Genomic DNA, 24,004 nt, shown 5'->3' with positions numbered 1-24,004 from the left:
TGACAAAGTCAATGTATATAGAACTTTCCAACCTTCAGGCACATTCTCCAAAATCCCTTCAGATACTTGATTGTTCTCACACCTAATCAAGAGAAATGTGGGTTGGCTTTAGATCTCCCATGTTGAGCTTCTCATAGATAGAAAGGGGCATAAGGCTAACACTGGCCCCTAAATCACATAGAGCTTTTGTAGAACAAGACTCTCCAATGTGGCATGGAATTGAAAAACTCCCTGGATCCTTAAGCTTTGGAGGAAGTTTCCTTTGGAGGATAGCACTACATTCTTACACAAAGCTACAGTTTCATCATCTTCAAGTTTTCTCTTGTTTGAGAGAATTTCTTTCAAGAATTTTGCATAAGAGGGCATTTGTGAAAGAGCATCAACAAAAGGCACATTTATGTAAAGTTTCTTCAAAACCTCTAAGAACTTCCCAAATTGCCTATCAAGCTTGGCTTTGTGAAATCTTTGTGGAAAGGGAAGTTGTGGCTTGTAGGGCTCAGGAGGTATATACTTTTCACTCTCATCAGTTCCTTTTTCATTTTCTCCCTTCTCACTGTTTTCACTCTCATCAGTTCCTTTTTCATTTTCTCTCTTCTCACTGTTTTCACTCTTCTCATCATTTATAACTTTACCACTTCTTAAAGTAATAGCTTGACAATGCTCTCTTGGATTTTCTGGTTGACTTGGAAGCTTTCCAAAAGATTTGGCACTTGAGGAAGATGCTTGTTGTGCAATCTGGTTTTCCAAAGATTCATTGTGTGTTTGCATTTGTTCCAGCCTTTGCTTTCACCTCTCTCATCTCCTCATCATGCTTATTTTGGTTGGCAAGAATCATTGCAATAAAGCTTGATGGTGGAATTTCGTTCTTCTTTGTTTTGGTGGAGGGTTCATATTTTTCTGCTGAAAATTGGGCAATGGTTGCCTATTTTGCTGATATGGAACTTGACTCTGCTGTTGTGGTTGAAAATTCTGATTTTGAACTTGATTTTGCTGATTGCCCCATGAAAAGTTGGGATGATTCCTCCAATTTGGATTGTAAGTTTGAGAATAAGGATTCCCCATTTGCTTGTTTCCATAATTACCAACATATGCTGCTTGTTCTCCATAATCTACTCCACAGCTGGTAGTTTCCTCTGCATAAGCCACTTGTTGTGAACTTCCAGCTGATGATGTTGAACTAACCAACATACTCAAATCTTCCATCTTCTTAGCAAGGACATTTGTAAGTGCATCAAACTTTGCATTAATCATGTTGAATGGATCAAGATCATACATTCCAAAGACTTGCCTTTCTGAGTTGGAGCTGGTCCTCTTGGACTACTCCAAAGATGAGTATTCTTTGTAATTTTCTCTAATAACTCATAAGCTTCATCTTCATGCTTTATAATAAATTCTCCTCCTGTTTGAGCGTCAATAATTCCTCTGATTGCAGGAGTGACATTTGTGTAGAAATTCTGATTTATCATCCATTTTGGAATGGCATGATGTGGGCATAATCTCTCTAATTCCTTCCATCTCATCCATGATTCATAGAGAGTTTCATCTTCTCTGGTCCGAAAGTCGTCATTTGATTCCTCACTCTTGAGTTTTTCCAGTGGAAAATATTGTGCAAGAAATGCATCGATTAGTTGCTCCCAATGAGTCATGGAGATGTCAGTTAAAGAATCAACCCAATCAAAAGCACTATCTTTCAAAGAGAATTGGAATAACTTCCATCTTGCTGCATCATCGGACACTCTGAGTTGTTTTTACATGTCGCAAATCATAGCAAACTTCTTCAGGTGTGTGTATGGATTTTCAGAAGGATGACCCCCAAATTGAGAATTCTGAATCATTTGAAGGACTCCAAAATCCATCTTGTAACTATTTGCATCAATCCTTGGTCTTGCTATGCTCTCTCTCAAGTCATCAAAACGAGGAAAAGCATGATCCATCATACTTCCCCTAGGCACGTTAGCATTAACAACTTCTTCACCATGGGCTGCATTTTCATTATTTTGACCATTTCCAGCATTACCAACACCAATTCTAATTCTTTCATCAGCCATATCTGCTTCAATTTCGGTTTCTCTCGAAGCTTCCTTCCTTCTTCTGGTTTCTTTCTTGTTGGCCTTACAAAATTTCTCAATTTCAGGATTAAACAGTAAGGTTGTGTCACTTGAGCTTCTAGCTCTTCTCATAAAAGATTAAAGTACCTGAAAAAGAACAAACAAACACAAAATGAAAAGATAACAAAGATAAAACTAAAAACAACTAAAATAATCAAGAATTCAATCTTAAACAAACAACTCCCCGGCAACGGCGCCAAAAACTTGATGCGTCCCAACCGCAAGTGCACGGGTCGTACAAGTAGTATAGAAAAATATCGATCCCACGAGGAGTTGTGTTAATGATTGAATTTTCGATATAAAAGTTGACTAAATTGAAGTATTTATGAGATTAAAATGATGAATTAATGGGTAATGGAGTGTGAAATCTAAATGTGCAAAATTAATATTCTATTCAACAATGTATTAATTAAACTAAAATTGCATCAAATAGAAATAAGCAAGTTCAAATATGGCAATATTTAAATTGGCAAATGATTAAATTCGATTAGAAATTAACAATGGTAAAAGTGATTAGGAGTTCGGATTTCATATTCGAGCTATTCTGGGATTTTAAATTGGTTGTCCAATCTTATGAAACTTATGAGTTTTAAGGAGATTAATTCTTAAATCCTTTGAATTCCCTTTCGAGTGAGACAAAGAGTGCCTTAATCAAACTAATCCTACTTTCGTGGAGTTAGAATTAATTAAGACCCATTAAGCTCCTTAATTAATCTGTAAATCCTCTTAATCCTTAGCCTATTTCTAGGTCTAAGTTAATTAAGTCCAATTTCCTGATTATCTATCACAAGGCCTTCTCCTTTCGGTGCTTCAACCATGGATTAAGAACATTACTCAATGGGATCCTACATTAAGCATGTCATTAAGCATACAAGAAATGAATAAAACTCATTAAGACCACAAAATATGGATTACCCAATCAAAATCCACAAAATATCTCAAATATTACAACCCTTACTCCAGAATCAAAAGTAAACTACTCACTATCCATAATGCTTACAAGATATGATGAGTTTAAATGGAAATTAAGCTTTAATCTAAGCTAAGAAGTAAGTAATTAAACACTAGAAATGTAGAAAAGTGTAAAGAAAGAAAGAAATCTGCAAATCTTAGTTGAAAATGGTGTGGAAGGTGAAAATGACTCCTCAAATTCTGCTTAGCCTCCTCCTTTCTTTCTTTGCTCCTTGCCCCCCCCCCCCCCCCCTTCTAAAATGAGAAAATGGGACTATATATAGCATTTTTCTGACATGGAGCCCTAAAATAGTATGTTCTAGGAGGAATACATTAAGGGAATCTTCTGCCAGCTCATTAATGAACTCTTTATGGATGCATAAGTGGATGCATAAGTTATCGATCCCTTATGCGATTACTGGTTCTGGGTCACTTATGCGAAGTCGCATGACTTAGTGCATAGGTTATGCACAATTTCGTGAATCTGCATAAGGGAGGTGAGAATGTGCATAAGCTATGCGATCTCCTTATGCACATTTAATTTGGTTCGAGCAGTGTTCTTCCTCCTTATGCAGAACTGCATAGCTTATGCGGCAAGTTATGCACAGTTTGGTCTATGCATATTTTAGCTTGAAAACTTGCTTTTGGCATCTTTTTGCTGTAGAAGACACTCCTCAATGGCAAAATTCTCTTTAGTCCTTCAAAAACACCATTTTTCCTACAAAACAAAGCAAAAATTACAAATTAATCCAAAGTTGACAATTATGGAAAACTAACTAAACAACTAATGAAATTAGCTAAAAATGACTAATAACCAAATAAAATGATTGTGAAATTAGACCTAAATGACTATGCAAAATATGTGCATCAGAAGGTGAGCATACCGAGGGGCTTATTTTGATGGCATTTGTCACATAATCCTTCAAACAAACACTAGGTTGCTTGGCCCTTTGTCCCCTACCTAGTTGCTCTTCAACAACTTTACCTGTATCCACTCCCTCATTGTTTTCATGGATCAATTCTTCCGTTTCAGGATTCACCTCACTTTCTCTACCCACACTTTCATCGTGCTCCTTTCCCAAGTTATTCTCTAAACCATCAACTTCATCACCCAACTCCTCAACTCCATTTTTAATGAGTTCATCACCCATTATTTTCTCATTTGCATATCGAAATTCTGTTTCAGCGAATACCACGTCTCTTGATACAAAGTATTCTTTAGTTTCCAAATCATACAGTCTCCATCCCTTCTTTTCAAATGGATACCCAACAAAAACACACCTACGACTTCTACTACCAAATTTATCTTTTTCTCGATTCAGATTATGCACATAGCACAAACAACCGAAAACCCGAACGTGTTTGTAAGAAGGTACTTTCCCAAAGAGCATCTCATATGGGTTTTTACCATTTAATAACATAGATAGAGTCCTATTAATCAAATACTCGGCTTCAAGTACACATTCTCCCCAAAATTCTATGGGTAAATTTGCATAGTTTGAGTGTAGTTCCAGACATTCTGGCTGTCCAAACAGACGTTAGTTGTCAGAACAGTAGAACGTACGGACTACCTACAGTAAGGGAGTTACAATTCTTCTCCTTTAAATAAAAATTTCGTCCTCAAAATTTACCCAGTGTAAATAATCGAGGAACCGCTATCTCCTTGTCTTTCCACTTTTTCATGTTATAATACTTCACTTTCTCTTTAGTCTGTCTTACTAGACCTAGCTCTACAATCTTATCCTCATCTCGATTTACTATCAGAAATACGTAGCTCTACACAATAGTCCAAGTCGATACTGTAATCTATAGCTTACAGCACAAATATCGAGAACATTGCATGGTTACCACAGTATATCTCTATAGATTAGATTTTTCCTATACTTATCCTCAATCAGTTCTACATCCATCTTCTTTCATCTCATAAAAAGTCTCCTTCTTATTTCCATCCATTATCTTTAACATGATTTTTTTCGGTTGATAATCTACCATCACCTTATGGCCTAAAGGGTTGGTGACAAGTATGTCATCTTCTAACCCATCTATCGGCATCCTCTTTCAACAGGAGGTACAATGCATATATAGGGGTGAATATAATTAGGGTCTATCAATACATATTTAAGGTATTATAAATAGAAAATGTACCTCTAATAATGTCTATCGGATTTGGCTCCTCCTTAGCCATAGCGTATACGCGGGGTGCTACTCCAACCTTGGGCAGTTCTATAGTCTCAGAAGCCCTCTGTGATGTACCAGCTGTCTTAGGCCTTACAGGTCTTTTACCCCTCTGCACTGTTGGGGCAGATCTCTCAGTCGGTAGTAGAGCAGTGGGAGCACTCCTCTGTGGACAACCTTGTAAGAAATGATCCGTAGGTCCACATCTGAAACATCCCCCAGTCAACAATCGACACTCCCCTCTGTGTCTCCTACCACAGTGGGTACATTTTAGCACTGGAATTGATTCCCTTGTTACTGTATCCGGGGAACTAGCTACATGTCACGACCCAAAATTCAGATCAGGACAGCGCATAATTTAAGTATTATTAAATCATGCAAGCCTTATCAAAGTATCTAGAATGAATATATTGTCTCTTACTAATCCCAAAAATAGACAAAATCCAAATAAACAAAATACTGAATAAACATCATAAATATCCCATAAGTAAATCATGAGTATCTACTGATTTCAATAAAAACTTAAGTCGCTCAATAAACTAAACTAATTATTAGCCCGAGAGAACATGAATTCGCATACCATGAGAACAAATCAAAGTTGTCCTCTCCGTAAAAATGGACTGAATATTTGGATCACCATCGAATTCTACCGATCCAAAACAGATAATGCATGAGAAAACGTGGTTTGAGCTAGATGCTCAGTGAATGATAATTATAGCACACAACGGAATAGGAACAGGCAAACGCTTGATTAATTTCACAATAAATTTCTATTCAATAAAATCATGCTCATGCTGTCAAAATCATTAATAAAATAACTTCATAAAAATATAAATATAAAAGAAATTCATTCAATAAAAATTTTATGGTACAGTGCACCAGGGTGATGATACCCCACATCACCCAAGGCCGATGGTAAGCGCTACGGATATCGATACTTTCCTCCTCCTTCACAGATATCAATGCATATGATACTAATGCAACCATAAACTGCAATGATGCATGACTCAACAATGCAACCTAATACCGTGATAGTCCACACGGCGGGGCCAGATAACAGAAACAGATACTGGGCACAGGTACCAATTCAAAACAGAAAACCAATTTGTACAAATCAATCAAAATCAATAAAAAAAATTTCAGATATCAAATAATAACTGATAGTGCAATTCCAATAGTGTATTTCAATAATTTCAGAGAGTCGAATAAATCAAATCAATCTCAAATCAATTCAATAAAATCAATCAATCTCAAATCAATTCAATAAAATCAAATCAATCTCAAATCAATTCAGTAACACATCGATAAATTTTATAGTCAAATATCAATCAATATAAATACATTAAAGGCCTGTTCCCGGAATCCTAATGGGTCTAATACAGAGATAGTTGGCAAAATCAATTATTTAATCAAAATCGAAATAAAATTCAATAATAAAATAAAACTCTAGAAAATCACATATAAAATCATTGTTAAAATATTAGATAACAAACTTAATGCTAAGAAATTTTAAAAGGGACAAAAACGGTGCCATGCACTATAATTACCACTCACCTGGAACCTCCAAGACAATGGTTATTTCAATGGAAGAGAGACAATTTCAGCTGACAGAATGAATATTTGAATCTCCTATATACCCAAAATATAAAAGAAAAATATTAAATAATAATAAAATAAAATAATTTTAATATATATACAAGGTTTGTATGAACAGGGATTCAAATGTTTATATATATATATATATATATATATATATATGAATGAAAACCTTGGACGGACGTGGACGGACGAACAGGGAATTCAAATGTTTATATATATATTGGACGGACGTGGACGTATGAATAGGGAATTCAAATGTTTATATATATATATATATATATATATATGGGGACGAATTCGGTGTATAACAGGGGACGAATTCGGTGTATAATGGGGGATATATATATATATATATATATATATATATATATAACAGGGGACGAATTCGGTGTATGACAGGGGACGAATTCGGTGATGGATAACAGGGGACGAAGGTTATATATATATATATATATAATATAAATTGAAGGTTATTATTTTACAGTAATCATGATCAATTCAATTCAATACTAATGATCAAAGAAAAAAAATAATTTTCTAGGGTAGTTGTAACAAATCAATGAAAGAAAATAAAATCAAATTCACCAATTATTGAAAAAGAATGAGAATTTTTACCTTGAAAACAGAATCGAATGTGATGAATAGAGAAGGAAAAATTTAGGGATTCTTTGTTGAGAATATTTGATAGAGGTGACAACCAGGTTTTGAGAGCAAAGTTTAGCAGAAGAGATGATTAGGGTATATAGATATATTTCAAGAGTTCTATTAGGTGTAGAATGGGCTAAGAGTTATTATTGAACTGGGTTGTTCAGATTGTAGATATATATATTAATTTCAAAAATAATATATATATATATATCTAAAAATAAATAAGCAGACCATCAAATAAAAATATATATATTTTTTTATAAATATATTGAATTATTGTTAACTAATTAAAATAAAATAATAATAAATAATAATTGTATATGGGTTTTCACATACTTCCCCCCTTAAAAAAAAATTCGGTCCCCGAATTTGGATAGACAAAAATTCTAACCTGAAGAATCAAATAAATGAGGATATTTGGCTCGCATTTCAGATTCTGCCTCCCATGTGGCCTCACTACTTGAGTGATTATGCCACAAGACTTTGACCAAAGCCACTTCCTTAGACCGGAGTTTCCTAATTTGTCGATCTAAAATCTTTACTGGTTGCTCCTCATATGACATATCATCCCTAAATTGCATGGTTTGAGGTTGTAAAACATGAGATGGATCTGGTACATACTTCCTAAGCATAGAAATATGGAAAACTGGATGTACATGTGCAAAACCAGGTGGAAGGGCTAAACGGTAAGCAACTGCTCCAATTCTCTCCAAAATTTCAAATGGACCAACAAAACGAGGGCTAAGCTTCCCTTTCTTGCCAAACCTCATGATTCCTTTCATAGGGGAAACTCTCAGAAATACATGATCACCAATCATAAATTCTACATCTTTATGCTTAGGGTCAGCATAACTTCTCTGTCGACTTTGAGCAGTCAAAAGTCGATCACGAATTAGTCGAACCTTCTCTGAAGTTAATTGTATCAACTCTGGTCTAGTAAGCCTTCTTTCTCCAACTTCATCCCAACAAACCGGTGACCTACACTTTCGACCATATAATGCCTCATATGGAGCCATCTCTATACTTGCCTGATAACTATTATTATAAGCAAACTCCACTAAAGGCAAATGATGATCCCAACAGCCACCAAAATCCATAACGCATGCACGAAGCATGTCCTCTAATGTCTGTATGGTCCTTTCTGACTGTCCATCCGTCTGAGGGTGAAAAGCAGTACTAAAGTCTACTCGTGTTCCTAAAGCTTCTTGGAATTTCTTCCAAAATCGAGAAGTAAATTGAGTACCACGATCAGAGACAATGGAAACTGGAACTCCATGAAGACTAACAATCTTGTTTATATACAACTGTGCGAGTTTAGCAAAGTCATATGTAGTCTTCACAGGAAGGAAATGAGCAGATTTTGTCAATCTGTCCACTATCACCCAGATTGCATTGTAACCATCTCGTGTACTAGGTAAACCCACAACAAAGTCCATGGCAATATGCTCCCACTTCCACTCGGGAATAGGCAATGGCTGAAGTAACCCAGATGGTCTCTGATGTTCTGCCTTAACCTGCTGACAAGTCAAACATTTAGCAACAAAGTCTGCAACATCTCTCTTCATGCCACCCCACCAATAGTGCTCCCTTAAATCACGGTACATCTTAATTGAACCTGGGTGTACTGTGTAAGCAGAATGGTGTGCCTCCTCCATGATTTCTCTTCTCAACTCATCAACATTGGGGACACAAAGTCTAGTGCCATAACGAAGAACTCCATCATCATTCAACATGAATCCTTGAGCTTGGCTTTTATGAATATTATCTATAATCTCACACAGCTGAGAATCCTTCTTTTGAGCAGCCTTAATTCGATCAATCAAGATAGGCCTAACTCGAAAATGTGCTAAGAGTGATCCAGCTATGATTTCAAACTCTACTCCCTAATCTAGCAACTCATGTAATTCACTAATCAAAGGCCTCATCTTGTAGATATATGGGCTAAACTACCAGAAGACTTCCTGCTTAGAGCATCAGCCACTACATTAGCTTTTCCAGGGTGATACTGTATGGTGCAATCATAATCCTTCAGCAATTCTACCCATCTTCTTTGCCTAAGATTAAGATCACGTTGGTCAAAGATGTATTTGAGACTTTTGTGGTCAGTGAAGATTTCACAAGTCTCACCATACAGATAGTGCCTCCAGATTTTCAAAGCAAAAATTACTGCAGCCATTTCCAAATCATGAGTTGGATAATTTTGCTCGTGTCTTTTCAACTGACGAGAAGCATATGCAATAACCCGTCCATGCTGCATCAAAACACATCCTAAACCAATCCTAGAAGCAGCACAATATACTACATAACCCCCTGATCCAGATGGAAGGGTTAACACTGGTGTTGTAGTTAAACGAGTCTTAAGCTCCTGAAAACTTTTTTCACAAGCCTCAGACCACTGAAATTTCACATTCTTCTGTGTCAACTTAGTTAAAGGTGCTGCAATACGAGAGAAGTCTTGAACAAACCGTCTATAATACCCTGCTAAACCCAAGAAACTACGAATCTCTGACACAGTTGTGGGTCTAGGCCAATGAAGCACTGCCTCAACTTTCTTCTTATCAACGCACACCCCATCCTTAGATATTGTATGGCCTAGGAAGGCCACACTATCTAACCAAAACTCACATTTTGAGAACTTGGCATATAGCTTGTGTTCTCGTAAGGTCTGAAGGACAATTCTCAAATGCTGCTCATGCTCCCCCTTACTCTTTGAGTACACTAGAATGTCATCGATGAACACTATAACAAATTGATCTAAGAAAGGCTTGAAAACTCTATTCATGAGATCCATAAAAGCGGCCGGAGCATTGGTGAGACCAAAAGACATTACAAGAAATTCATAGTGTCCATACCTAGTTCTAAAGGCTGTCTTAAGTATGTCTTCTTTCTTGACCCTCAATTGATGATACCCAGATCGAAGATCAATCTTGGAAAAATACTTCGCACCTTGAAGTTGGTCAAACAGGTCATCTATGCGTGGAAGAGGATACTTATTACGCACAGTTACCTTATTCAATTGCCTATAATCAATGCACATTCTCAAAGACCCATCCTTCTTCCGTACAAATAACACAGGAGCACCCCATGGAGAAACACTAAGGCGAATAAACCCCTTATCTAGTAGGTCCTGTAGTTGCTCCGTCAACTCCTTAAGTTCATGGGTGCCATACGATAAGGTGGCATAGATATGGGCCTGGGCCCAGGAACTAAGTCTATACCAAACTCTACCTCTCGCTCCGGGGGTAAACCCGATAAATCTTCTGGAAACACATCAGGAAACTCTTTAACCACTGCAACATTCTCCAAACCTGCACCTTCTACCTGAACATCTCTAACATAAGCTAGATACCCTTTACACCTCTTTCGCAATAATCGTCTAGCACTCACTACAGAGATAAGATTACTAGAGGCCATACTGCGATCTCCCTGAAATTGAAATTCTGCCTCCCCAGGAATTTTAAAGAGTACAACTTTATTATAACAATCCAATGAAACGTGATAAGTGGCTAACCAATCCATGCCTAAAATCACATCAAACTCAAACATATCCAAAGAAACAAGATCTGCAGCTAATTCCCTATCTCCAATGTGCACTATACATCCCCTATACACCATATCAGTGTCTATTGTATTCCCCATAGGTGTTCATACAGATAAAGGATACTCTAACAAAATAGGTGGTGTACTAAATATCGTGAAAAAGTATGAAGAAACAAAGGAATGGTTGTGCCCCAGTCTTAGCCATAGGCGTCTGTTCAGATGTCTGATTAATAGTTTGAGGGGGTACCTCCCTTGTTGGATCAAGGTTTGCACCATTAAGACCCTTGACCCAAGCTCTCCTCTTACGTTTAACAAACTCAGGCACTTATTCATTTTAATAAACAAGCATTAAATTTGAAAATGTGAGCCAAATTAAGACATGTGAAAAAGTACGAAGGACGCAGATATCTGAAGCAATGATAAACTGAAAAGACGTTAAGGATCCTATGCTCCGCAAGTTTACTAGACCTTAACCGAGCTCTGATACCAACTTTGTCACGACCCAAAATTCTGAATCGTGACCGGCGCATAATTTAAGTATTCTTAAATCATGCAAGCCTTATCAAAGTATCTTGAATGAATATATTGTCACTTACTAATCCCAAAAATAGACAAAATCCAAATAAACAAAATACTGAATAAACATCATAAATATCCCATAAGTAAACTGCGGAGTATCTACAGATTTCAATAAAAACTTAAGCTGTTCAATAAACTAAACTAATTATTAGCCCGAGAGAACATGAATTCGGGCATACCATGAGAACAAATCAAAGTTGTCCCTCTCCAGAAAATGGACTGAATATTTGGATCAGCTACCGAATTCTACTGATCTGAAACAGATAACAGACAGAGAAAACGTGGTTTGAGCTAGATGCTCAGTGAATGATAATTATAGCACACAACGGAATAGGAACAGGCAAACGCTTGATTAATTTCACAATAAATTTCTATTCAATAAAATCATGCTCATGCTGTCAAAATCATTAATAAAATAACTTCATAAAAATATAAATATAAAAGAAATTCATTCAATAAAAATTTTATGGTACAGTGCACCAGGGTGATGATACCCCACATCACCAAAGGCCAGATGGTAAGCGCTACGGATATCAGATACTTTCCTCCTCCTTCACAGATATCAATGCATATGATACTAATGCAACCATAAACTGCAATGATGCATGACTCAACAATGCAACCTAATACCGTGATAGTCCACACGGCGCGGGGCGGATAACGAGCGAATCAGAGCACGGTACCAATTCAAAACAGAAAACCAATTTGTACAAATCAATCAAAATCAATAAAAAAAATTTCAGATATCAAATAATAACTGATAGTGCAATTCCAATAGTGTATTTCAATAATTTCAGAGAGTCGAATAAATCAAATCAATCTCAAATCAATTCAATAAAATCAATCAATCTCAAATCAATTCAATAAAATCAAATCAATCTCAAATCAATTCAGTAACACATCGATAAATTTTATAGTCAAATATCAATCAATATAAATACATTAAAGGCCTGTTCCCGGAATCCTAATGGGTCTAATACAGAGATAGTTGGCAAAATCAATTATTTAATCAAAATCGAAATAAAATTCAATAATAAAATAAAACTCTAGAAAATCACATATAAAATCATTGTTAAAATATTAGATAACAAACTTAATGCTAAGAAATTTTAAAAGGGACAAAAACGGTGCCATGCACTATAATTACCACTCACCTGGAACCTCCAAGACAATGGTTATTTCAATGGAAGAGAGACAATTTCAAATTGAGAATGAATATTTGAATCTCCTATATACCCAAAATATAAAAGAAAAATATTAAATAATAATAAAATAAAATAATTTTAATATATATACAAGGTTTGTATGAACAGGGATTCAAATGTTTATATATATATATATATATATATATATATATATATATATATATATATATATATATATATGAATGAAAACCTTGGACGGACGTGGACGGACGAACAGGGAATTCAAATGTTTATATATATATTGGACGGACGTGGACGTATGAATAGGGAATTCAAATGTTTATATATATATATATATATATGGGGACGAATTCGGTGTATAACAGGGGACGAATTCGGTGTATAACGGGGGATATATATATATATATATATAACAGGGGACGAATTCGGTGTATGACAGGGGACGAATTCGGTGATGGATAACAGGGGACGAAGGTTATATATATATATATATATATATATATATATATATATATATATATATATATATATATATATATATAATATAAATTGAAGGTTATTATTTTACAGTAATCATGATCAATTCAATTCAATACTAATGATCAAAGAAAAAAAATAATTTTCTAGGGTAGTTGTAACAAATCAATGAAAGAAAATAAAATCAAATTCACCAATTATTGAAAAAGAATGAGAATTTTTACCTTGAAAACAGAATCGAATGTGATGAATAGAGAAGGAAAAATTTAGGGATTCTTTGTTGAGAATATTTGATAGAGGTGACAACCAGGTTTTGAGAGCAAAGTTTAGCAGAAGAGATGATTAGGGTATATATATATATTTCAAGAGTTCTATTAGGTGTAGAATGGGCTAAGAGTTATTATTGAACTGGGTTGTTCAGATTGTAGATATATATATTAATTTCAAAAATAATATATATATATATATATCTAAAAATAAATAAGCAGACCATCAAATAAAAATATATATATTTTTTTATAAATATATTGAATTATTGTTAACTAATTAAAATAAAATAATAATAAATAATAATTGTATATGGGTTTTCACACTACAGATACTCCAGACTAGCTCCTCTGGTCTTGTGTCTAGCTCTGTGAACCTTTAGGCTTCTTACTACTAGTAGCTGGTGTACTAAACTGGCCCTGTCCAGGACCTTTCTTACGTTGTCTGTCTCTCCTGAACTGCTCATCATCTCTGACTCTCTCTACATCAAGAGCTGATGCTACCAACAAAGAAAAATCTGTAAAGCGATGAGAAGTAACTATCAGTCTGATGTTGTCATTTAGTCCATCCTTAAACCTCCTGCATTTATCAACCTCTGTGGGCATTATCTCCAATGCATATCCACTAATTCTCACGAATTCCTGCTCATATTCAGAGACTGTAAGCTGCTTCTATCTCAGTGCCAGGAATTCTCTCCTTCTGGCCTCTAAATATACATGGCTGATGTATTTCTTTCTGAACTCTGTCAAAAAGAAATTCCAAGTGATCTGTGCAGGCTGTACCGCTCTCGACACTGTCACCCAACACCTATATGCAGCCTCATGTAGTAATGACAGAGCACACTCCAATTGCTGCTCTGGGGTGCAGTGAAACTGCTGCAATACCCTCTCTGTCATCTCCATCCAATACTCTACAGCAGCTGGATCATCCTCCTTCTTACCCTTGAAGTCAACTGCCCCATATTTTCGCAGTCTCTCCAATGGGGACCTGTGTAGAAGTTGCGGCTATAGGGGTAGTGGTGGCTGTACAGTTAGCGGCGGCTGTGGCTGAGGTTATGGAGGTGGAGGTGGCTGTGGCTGAGGTATGGCTTCGATGACCTAACGGAGCAGCTGTGTTATCTATTCTAGGAAGGCATGCTATGCTCTACCCGCAGCACCCATAGATGACTTGGCTTTGCTGCTTCGCTCCCTACTAAGAGCAGGTGCAGGTGCGTGACTCTCTACCTCCCCCTCGATAGATCTAGGAGACTCATGCTCTGAAGGATCAGATGCAATCTATCCTATAAAACAGACAAAGAACATATCTGCATTAGTGTCACCTCCACTCTATTTAAAGGCCCATGCATGTTATACAAACTATTTCTTTCTATCTATCTAGGTCTAGGACTACTAAACCTTTGCTCTGATACTACTAAATGTGAAGCCCCTTACCCGTCTACAGTGTAGCCGAGTAAAGCGTGCCACATTCGGTACCGGAGCACCCTATCTTATCCTGTCCTGTCCTGTCCATTATTAATTTTAAATTTCATAGAAAATATGTGATTTTTTTTTATCACAAATTATTTCTGTGGAAACCCGGGCAGAGTCTTTTTTATTTTATTAGCATCTGGCGGGTTTCAATATTTACCTGTTAAAAACAATTTCATATATATCTCATATTTCCATATACATCATGTCATTCACAAATTTTCATGTAATTTCAAGAAAATATTACAACTCATTCACATGGAAATTTATATACAAAAGCTTACAACTTTATTTACAATCCAAAATATAATTACAACTTATTTACAAAGTAATTTTAGTCGATGTAGCATTTAATTTTAGAGCTTATCGTAAGCTTGTTATGTGCTTAATAGAAAAGCTTTTTATCTAGATTGCATTAAATATGTTTTTAAAAATGTATATTATATTATGATGAAATTTTTATATAGTATTGAAGTTCTTTTAAGAGAATAGATATAATTTTTATTAAAAATAGTTATGGGCCACTTATAAATGGTATTTGTTGTAACTATTTATTTTTAATTTAAAATATATTATTTAATTTATAAATTAATTAAAAATAAGTAATTAATTATTTAATAAAACTACTTAAAATTAACTCTTAACTGATTTAAGTATTTAGTCAATGAATTTTTATTTGTCAAAATAATAAAAAAAGATATAACATTGAGTGTTACGACTATTAAAATGAGGATATAATATTGCCTTGATTAAAGAGTAATTTTAAAATAAATAAATAAATCGTGAAGATAACTTTTGATTTATTTAAAATTTATTTTTAATTTATAAATCAAATTAAATATTAATTAATTTATAATTTTTTATTTAATTATAAGTAAATATAACTAATTTAACCTTAATAATTTTCAATGATTGATAGATGTCCATTTTTCATCTAGAGCTTAGGCACCATATACAAGATTGAAAAGTTATTATCCACATCAAGATTTTGTAGACACAGTCCTTAGAAAGACTTACTCTATAAGAGTACTAGATCAAACATCTCACTTATTGACTTACTGACTTGTCGTTTGAGATGACCATGTCCATCTACCGCTTTAATTCTTTTTGGGACGTCCATCCACTAGCAATTCTAACGATGATTAATGCAACCTAGCGTTGACTTGTTGACTTTTTAGAAGACCATATCCATCTACTGCTTTATTTTTTTCTTTTTTTTTTGGTACATCGGTGTACTGCATGTTGGCAATTCTAACGATGTAATAATAGGCATTTCCATATTAAAAGGTAATTAATTCCATATTAAATTTTATTTTTCATCAATTGTCCCCGTAAATTTTCTATTGAAGTTAACAATTTATAATTTATATATTATGATCTAAATTGAAATATTAAAATTACTTATTGTCATTAAATAAATAGAAAAGTTTAATAAATATTTAAATTATTATATTTATAATTTAAAATTTAATTAGTAATTGTTATTAAAAATTAAATTTAAGCTAATTAAATAATTTCCCATCGCCTAATTGAAAATCAGATTGAATTTTTCATTTTTCTTTTTTATTTTTGACCTCCCCTCATTTTATGAGTATAATATAATTTATTTTTTCTTTATCTTCCCTCTCATTTAACTTTCTATCATTTATTTCATTCAAATTAAAAACTTTTTGTTTATATCTATATAAGTAAATTAAGCATGCAACAATAGAGTTGATTATGATTGTGCAATCTTCAAATCAGATATATTAGTCAATAAGTTAATCCAATGAATAAGAGTGGGAGTTCCACTTAAATCTTGCTGAAAAAATATTTTAAAATTATTTATTTTAAATACATTAATACCTGACATGGACGCTTGAACGGAAAAGATTTTTTTTTTAATTCCTTATATTTAAATGAGTTAAATAATTATGAAAGTTTAAATTAACAATAACTATCAATGAATTAACATCACATATAAACGAGTATTTTTAGTTATTTATTAATTAATTATAAAATAATTTAGAATTTAATATTCATATATTAATTTAATATAATACTCTTAATATAAACAAGTTAAATATATTATTAAAAAGTCATATCATTTTGCATTTAAAATTTTATATATTTTTAATCATTAACTATTTAAAATATATAGATAATAACTATAAAAATTAAAAATTTTATTATTTACAAATAATATAAAAGAAAATTATTTTTTATTAAATTATTAAATTAAAAATATCAACTTCACATAAATTAAAGTATAATTTGTATAAAAAAAAAGATTATTTCCTGTATAAATAATTTATAAAAATATCATAAATAAATAAAAATAATAATTATAATTTTAAGGAAAAAATAATAATTATATTTTTTTTCAATAATTTTATAAATTAAATTAAATAATACTATTAATGTTAACAATAAAAATGAATGAAAATACTTGATAAGTTAAACATAATTAAATTATCAATATTATAACTTTATTAATTTTAAATTAATTTCATAGATTTATTTTATTTATGTACTATTTAATTTGATATTTATGAATATACTTTTATATTTTTTATATTTACATTTTTTATATTTTTTAAAAATATAATTTTTTCCATATTCATTTCCCTGTTTTTTCGTTTACGCGTTTTCATTGTTGTGCTACCATTATCCCCCGCCTGCCTGTTGACTCGCTTAAGCTTAGTGCTTGTCCCATACCTTAATTGTAAATAAAAATATTTTTCATATGCATATTATCTTATTTATTTAATATTTTAAAATTCTTCAAAAATAGTTTTAGAATTTTAACTTTAAGAAACCATTGCAAGTTTAAGACTTTTCGCCCTGACATCATATTAAATGCGTCAAGTTGGCCTTTAGATATATCCACAACCACAGATAGGATAAAAGTTTCGGATAAACGTCAAGGTATAGATATTTAACATTTATATATATTAATTTAATATAATACTCTTAATATAAACAAATTAAATATATTATTAAAATAACATATTATTATTATTATTATGCATACAAAGCTATATATAATAATGAGAACATACAAAGCTATATATAATGGCAACTAGACTCTCTAATACATAAAATTAAGACTTCATATAATAAATACTCTAAAATTAAAGTTTATTTTCTCAACGCGGTCTCCCCAAAATGGCGATTTGCGCTGCCTGGCCCAATTTCTGTCTTTCTTCTCCTGTTCTTGCAATAGCCATACCAAACCAAACCTAACAAAACCAAATTCAGGGTGCCACTAACACCCAAGACAGCCCATATCCATACTTTGTTCTCTCTTTTTGTGGAGATGGCTGCAGTGGGCCTGACCCCTTGTGTGTCAGTGTGGTTGCCTAAATTTTCATCAACTTGCAAGGTTGAGTTAAAATTCCAAGTGTGTATCTCATGCTCCTCGAATAAATCTATGGTGGTGGATGCTGAGAAGCCTACCGTAACCCATTCATCTGTTAAATATTCTCTAAAGTCTACAATATAATGAAGGTTATACGAATTATTACTGGTGGAACTTTCTTCATTACCATTAGTTACAAGAACACTTAAATTTTTTGAGCTGGAATTGTATTCAATCCAAGCTTGAATTTCTTCTCCATTAGCTATATCATCCTGTGTCCAGTTCGTGACAACGACAGAGAACAATGAGTTGAGATCAATACCTATGTGATCATTTCCATCTGCAGGATCCCAATCACTACTCCAGCCAGTGTCAAATTCAACGGCAACAAATGGAAGTTGCGCATTGGTATAGCTCAAAAGGCCAAGACGTCCGCCTCCTGACAAAGGCTCGAGTTTAGAACCATTGTTGGCGAGGAAGAATGCAAATCCATTGCCTCTGCTTTCATTACCGGTGGAATTCATAGCGAAGGAAAAATGAGTTTTGAAGTCTGCAATATTGCCAGACTTATCCCAAAGGTGAATTGGTTTGTAATATGTGGCTCGACCGACGCTACCATCGGAGCTCAACTGATCAAAGCTTTTGGTGAGTTTAATGTATGGATCTTCAGCATATGCGTCTCCCTCCAACTTAATCTCTGTCATATTATATGAGCTGAATTCGTTGAAGCTAAAAGAGGTTGATTCAGTGGAAGATTGGATTTTGAAAGGGAAGAATGTAAAGAAGAATAGGATGATGAATGTGCACAAAGACGGACGTTTGGAGGATTCCATGGTTGGGGAGGGCTTTGAGAGCTTGAGGAGAAATTGCTTGCGAGTTTATTTATAAGCATACTTTCATCCCTTGCCTGTTGGCTCGCTTAGACTTGGCTGCTACCCCAGCTCGTAGAGTGTAGACCACGGCCTTCATGTTAACAATATAAATTCATATTTACAATATTAGTTATTTATTAATTAAATATAAAATATTTAAATTTAAATTAGCTAAACAATTGAAAATATTTAAATATTTATTAATTAATATTAATTAACTACGTCAAATCAATAAATTAAGTATCAAATATGAGTGAGTATAGAATACGCCTTAGTTTTTTATTAATTAAATCTAAAATATTTGACATTTAAAATATTTAACATTTACATATTTATTTAATAAAAATTATATAATACTCTTAAGTTATTGAAATACCATATTGTTATGCATTTATAATTTTTAGATTTTTTAATTTTTAATTATTTTTAAAAATAAAATAAATATTAACACTTATATAATTATTCTAAAAATTAAAAATTTTCAATATTAGTATTTTTATTAAATTAAAAAATTAAAAATATCAAGTTAATATAAACTAAAATACATTTGGTATAAAAAAAAAAGTAGATTTTTTTTTTATAAATAAATATATAAAAATAATCATTTATATTACGTAAGAAAAAAGAAATAGACATTTTCAACAAGCATTAATTATAAGAGCCATTACGCGCATATATTAAATGTTGGAATGCTATGCTCCAACTAATTTGTTGAATGAGTCTCTTTAGTTTTCTAGGAGAGTGGTACCAAGGTTTAAACTCTTAAATAGGGATATTATCCGTGAGGAGTAGCTTTTAGATACGCTCAATTCACTCGCGAATTTTAATTAGGACGGTAGGAGTGTATATATTTTTAATAGCATATGATAAAATTATCATGATTTTAATAGCAGTTAAGTTTTGTTTTTGATCTGTGTGTATGTATTCTACCTTTAATAAAAAAAAATGGTATTCACAAATGAGTATATTTATTAATTAATTAATTATAAAATATTTAGGACTTAAAATATTTGACATTTATATATTTATTAAGTATGATACTCTTAATATAAAACAAGTTAAATATATTTTTAAAATACCATATTACTATGCATTTATAATTTTAGATTTTTCAATCATTAACAATTTAAAAAAAATAACATAAATGTTAAAATTTATATAATAATTCTGCAAATTATAAATTATAAATATTAGTATTTATAAATAATATAAGCTAAAATTATTTTTTCTTAAATTAATATTTTAAAAATATCAACGGAATATAAATCAAATACATTTCGTATAAAAATATAATTACTTTTTTTTTTATAAATAATGATGAAATATGATAAATAATGATGAAATATGATAAATATATAAAAATGATAATATATTTAAAAAAAATAATTACTTTACGTACACACTAATTATAAGAGCCATTATAAAAATCTATTTTCCGTTTATATAGACTTTACTTTCTTAACATATATTAAATAGGGGTATATTAGTAAATTAATAAATAAATTATTATTTAAAAAAGTAAGATATAATTTGAGACAAATAAAAAATAATAAGTTTACTTTTATAAGACAAAGAGCATTAAATTAATATTTAAATGTGGTGCTACTAAGGGTGGCCACAGTCTAGTTTCGAACTGGAATCAAATCGAAACCAGTTCAGTTAAAACCTGACGGAAATCAGCCTTACCAGAACTAACTTTGAATCGGACCGTAATTGTCGTTATACAGTTTGGTTCAAATTTTTATTTTTCAAGGATAATGAACCAGCGGTTTCTAACCAGACTAAACTGGTGATTTAAATACAAACGCATTCAATAAATACCTCTCTCCACTACTAATACATTTTTATAAATATTAAATTCCCTACATAATTATTTTTTACACTTTCTTTAATTTTTAATACTCTGTCAATTTCTCTTAAATTCTCTAAATAATTATTTTCAATACTCTTTTTAATTCTCAATAATCTCCCAATTTTCCTTTATTATTTTATATCTTCAATAAAATTTTTAATACTATCTCAATTATTTTGATATTATTTTATATCCTCAATAAAATTTTCAATACCTTCTATTTTAATTTTTTTTTTCTCTTCTATACTTTTTAATTATCAATTATTGTGTAATTTTTAGAAAAAGGGCAAGCAATGAAACTAAAAATTTCAATTCCTCTAAATTCTAAAGGGATACATAGGCAAAATTAAGTTTATGCACCTTTTTTCTAATTTCTTTTAAAAAAAATTAAATTCATCTCTAATTTTTTAATCAAGTTCAAATCTTTTCTTATTAAATTTTTCTTGAAGATAAATAATTTTCTTTTTTTTTTGTTATTTTATTTTGATTTAAAAATTTCTAAGAAAAATTAAAATTTTCTACAAATATAATTTAAATTCTAAATTAATAAATTTTTTTTTAATTTTTTTTGTCTAAGTCACCCTTAAATAGCCCTTAAACTACTCCCAAACTATCCTCCAAATAGTCTTGAACCGTCCTTTTTCGAACCGCCCTTTAAATCATTTTAAACCGAGACTCGAATTGAAATAGGCTCAAAAATCGTCTTTCAAACAGTTTCATGACAATTTAGTTCGGATTCATGATTTTATTAAACTTGAACCGACGATTTCTGAACTGTGTCTACCCCCTAGTGCCACAATTGATTTTTGAACGAGTCTCCTTTGTCCTTAGTTATATTGTACATTGGTACCAACACTTTCAAACTCTCAAGCAGATGCAGTCAAGCTTGACTTTAAAAGCTCAAATTACTCCTGTGTGGCCACTGCAAACCGATCCCAAAAAATTACAGCAACGCTGAACAGCTATGAAGAAGGATAACATGATTTCAACATTTGATAAATGATTTCCTTTTCCCTTATAACCTTTTCTTTCCGCCTTGTTTGTTTGGGGTAAGTAAATTAAGAGAGTAGTGACAATATATATATATGTGTGTGAAAATGAGAATGACATGTTTTTTTTGTTTTAAAAGACATGTTTCTTCATAAAGAATGAACACATCTTTAATTTACTTAAAGAGACATCTTTATAAATAATTGCAATGTTTAAAAATACATCTTTTCCTTGCTTATAATTGTAGATTATTCAACGGATTTTTACCTTTGGTTTTAGAATTTTTAAATTAAAATAATATCTTTTGGTGATGTTTGTTAGTGCTTATAGCATCTTTCATGTTTTATAGTGTTCCCAGGTGCTATCTTCCTTCTCTTGCTTTTATATTACTTCTCAACTTTTTTTTTTCTCATTTTTTTGCGCTGAGTTATTGTGTAGAAGAAATCAAATAGTGCAAATTTCATTTCTTATTTAGGCATTGTATCCTTGGATAGAATTTATCCTTGGATAGAATTTAATATATATATATATTAAATTTTTTTTATAAAAAATTAAATATAATTAAATCCTATATGGCATAATAGTATAAGATTAAAAAACATAATAATTATTAAAATTGAAGAGACATAAAAAAATAAGTATTAATAAAACAATAAAATAAACATATTGCTTATAAAAAAAATAAAAATATATATATTAGTTAAAAATAAATGTATATTTAAGTTGATCTATCTAAAATTTACATAAAAATTGATATTACTAATTTAATTTACTTATATAGATATAAAAAAAAATTTCATTTGAATGAAATAAATGATAGAAAGCTAAATGAGAAGGAAGATAAGAAAAAATAAATTATATTATACCCATAAAATGAGGGAGAGAGCAAAAATTAAAAAAAAAAAAAGAAAAATTCAATGTGATTTTAGATTATGTGATAGGAAATTATTAAATTAGCTTGAATTTAATTTTTAATAACAACTACTAATCAAATTTTAAATTATAAATATAAAAATTTGAATGATTATTGAACTTTTATATTTATTTAATGACAATAAGTAATAGTAATATTTCAATATAAATCATAACACATAAATTATAAATCATTAGGTTCAATACATTTAAGGAGGCAATTGATGAAAAATAAAATTTATTACACATGTTTAAGGTTTTTTCAAAAAATACATAAAGAGATTAATAAAAAAAATTTAAGAAATCAATTAATTAAAAAACTTAAATTTTAATTTATCTACTAAAAGTTTTTAAAAATAATTGAGGGACCAAAACTACTCTGATCTCCATTATTTACCTCATTAATTAAATATTATATATATATATATATATATATATTATTAACTCACCTTTTAATTTGGAAATACCTATTATTACATTGTTAGAATTGCCAACATGCAGTTCATGCATGTACCAAAAAAAAATTAAAGCGGTAGATGGATATGGTCTTCTAAAAAGTCAACAAGTCAACGTTAGGTTGCACTAATCATCGCTAGAATTGCTAGTAGATGGATGTACCATAAAGAATTTAAGCGGCCAACGTACATAGTCATCTAAAACAAGAGGTCAATAAGTCAATAAGAGGGGTGTTTATCCCATACTCTTATAGAGTAAGTCTTTCCTACACTTGGATGTATACATTCAAATAATCTTAAAATTATAATTTTTATAAACAAATATATGTTGATACACTCAGATTTTCTATGGATTGCGAGTACAAACTCTTGATATAAATAATAACTTTTCAATCTTATATATTGTGCCTATGCTCTAGATGAAAAATGGACATCTATCAACCATTAAGCATTATTTAGGTATGTGATTTAACTTATAAGTTGATCAAATCTATTTATAATTAAGTAAAAAATTTTAAATTGATTAGTATTTAATTTGATTTTATAAGTTAAAAAAATACTTAAAATAATTTAAAAGTTATCATCATTTACAATTTATCTATTTATT

The 24,004-nt window shown here is 31.5% G+C and overlaps 1 protein-coding gene and 1 non-coding gene across 2 annotated transcripts; one reads left to right on the top strand and one right to left on the bottom strand.

The window, feature by feature from the left end:
- Nucleotides 1-1,476: 1,476 nt before the first annotated feature.
- Nucleotides 1,477-1,582, top strand: LOC131182561 (small nucleolar RNA R71). Its single transcript, XR_009150825.1, has one exon. It is a non-coding gene; the product is annotated as a small nucleolar RNA R71 (small nucleolar RNA).
- Nucleotides 1,583-17,886: 16,304 nt separating this feature from the next.
- On the bottom strand, nt 17,887-19,156 carry LOC131182488 (lectin beta-1 and beta-2 chains-like). Its single transcript, XM_058152041.1, has one exon. It carries the CDS (start codon nt 19,147-19,149, stop codon nt 18,097-18,099), a length of 1,053 nt encoding a protein of 350 aa, XP_058008024.1. The 5' UTR covers nt 19,150-19,156; the 3' UTR covers nt 17,887-18,096.
- Between the last annotated feature and the right edge of the window lie 4,848 nt (nt 19,157-24,004).

The sequence above is a fragment of the Hevea brasiliensis genome, chromosome 8, assembly GCF_030052815.1.
Source record: "Hevea brasiliensis isolate MT/VB/25A 57/8 chromosome 8, ASM3005281v1, whole genome shotgun sequence".
Taxonomy (NCBI): Eukaryota; Viridiplantae; Streptophyta; class Magnoliopsida; order Malpighiales; family Euphorbiaceae; genus Hevea; species Hevea brasiliensis.
This window is presented reverse-complemented; position numbering and strand designations above follow the sequence as displayed.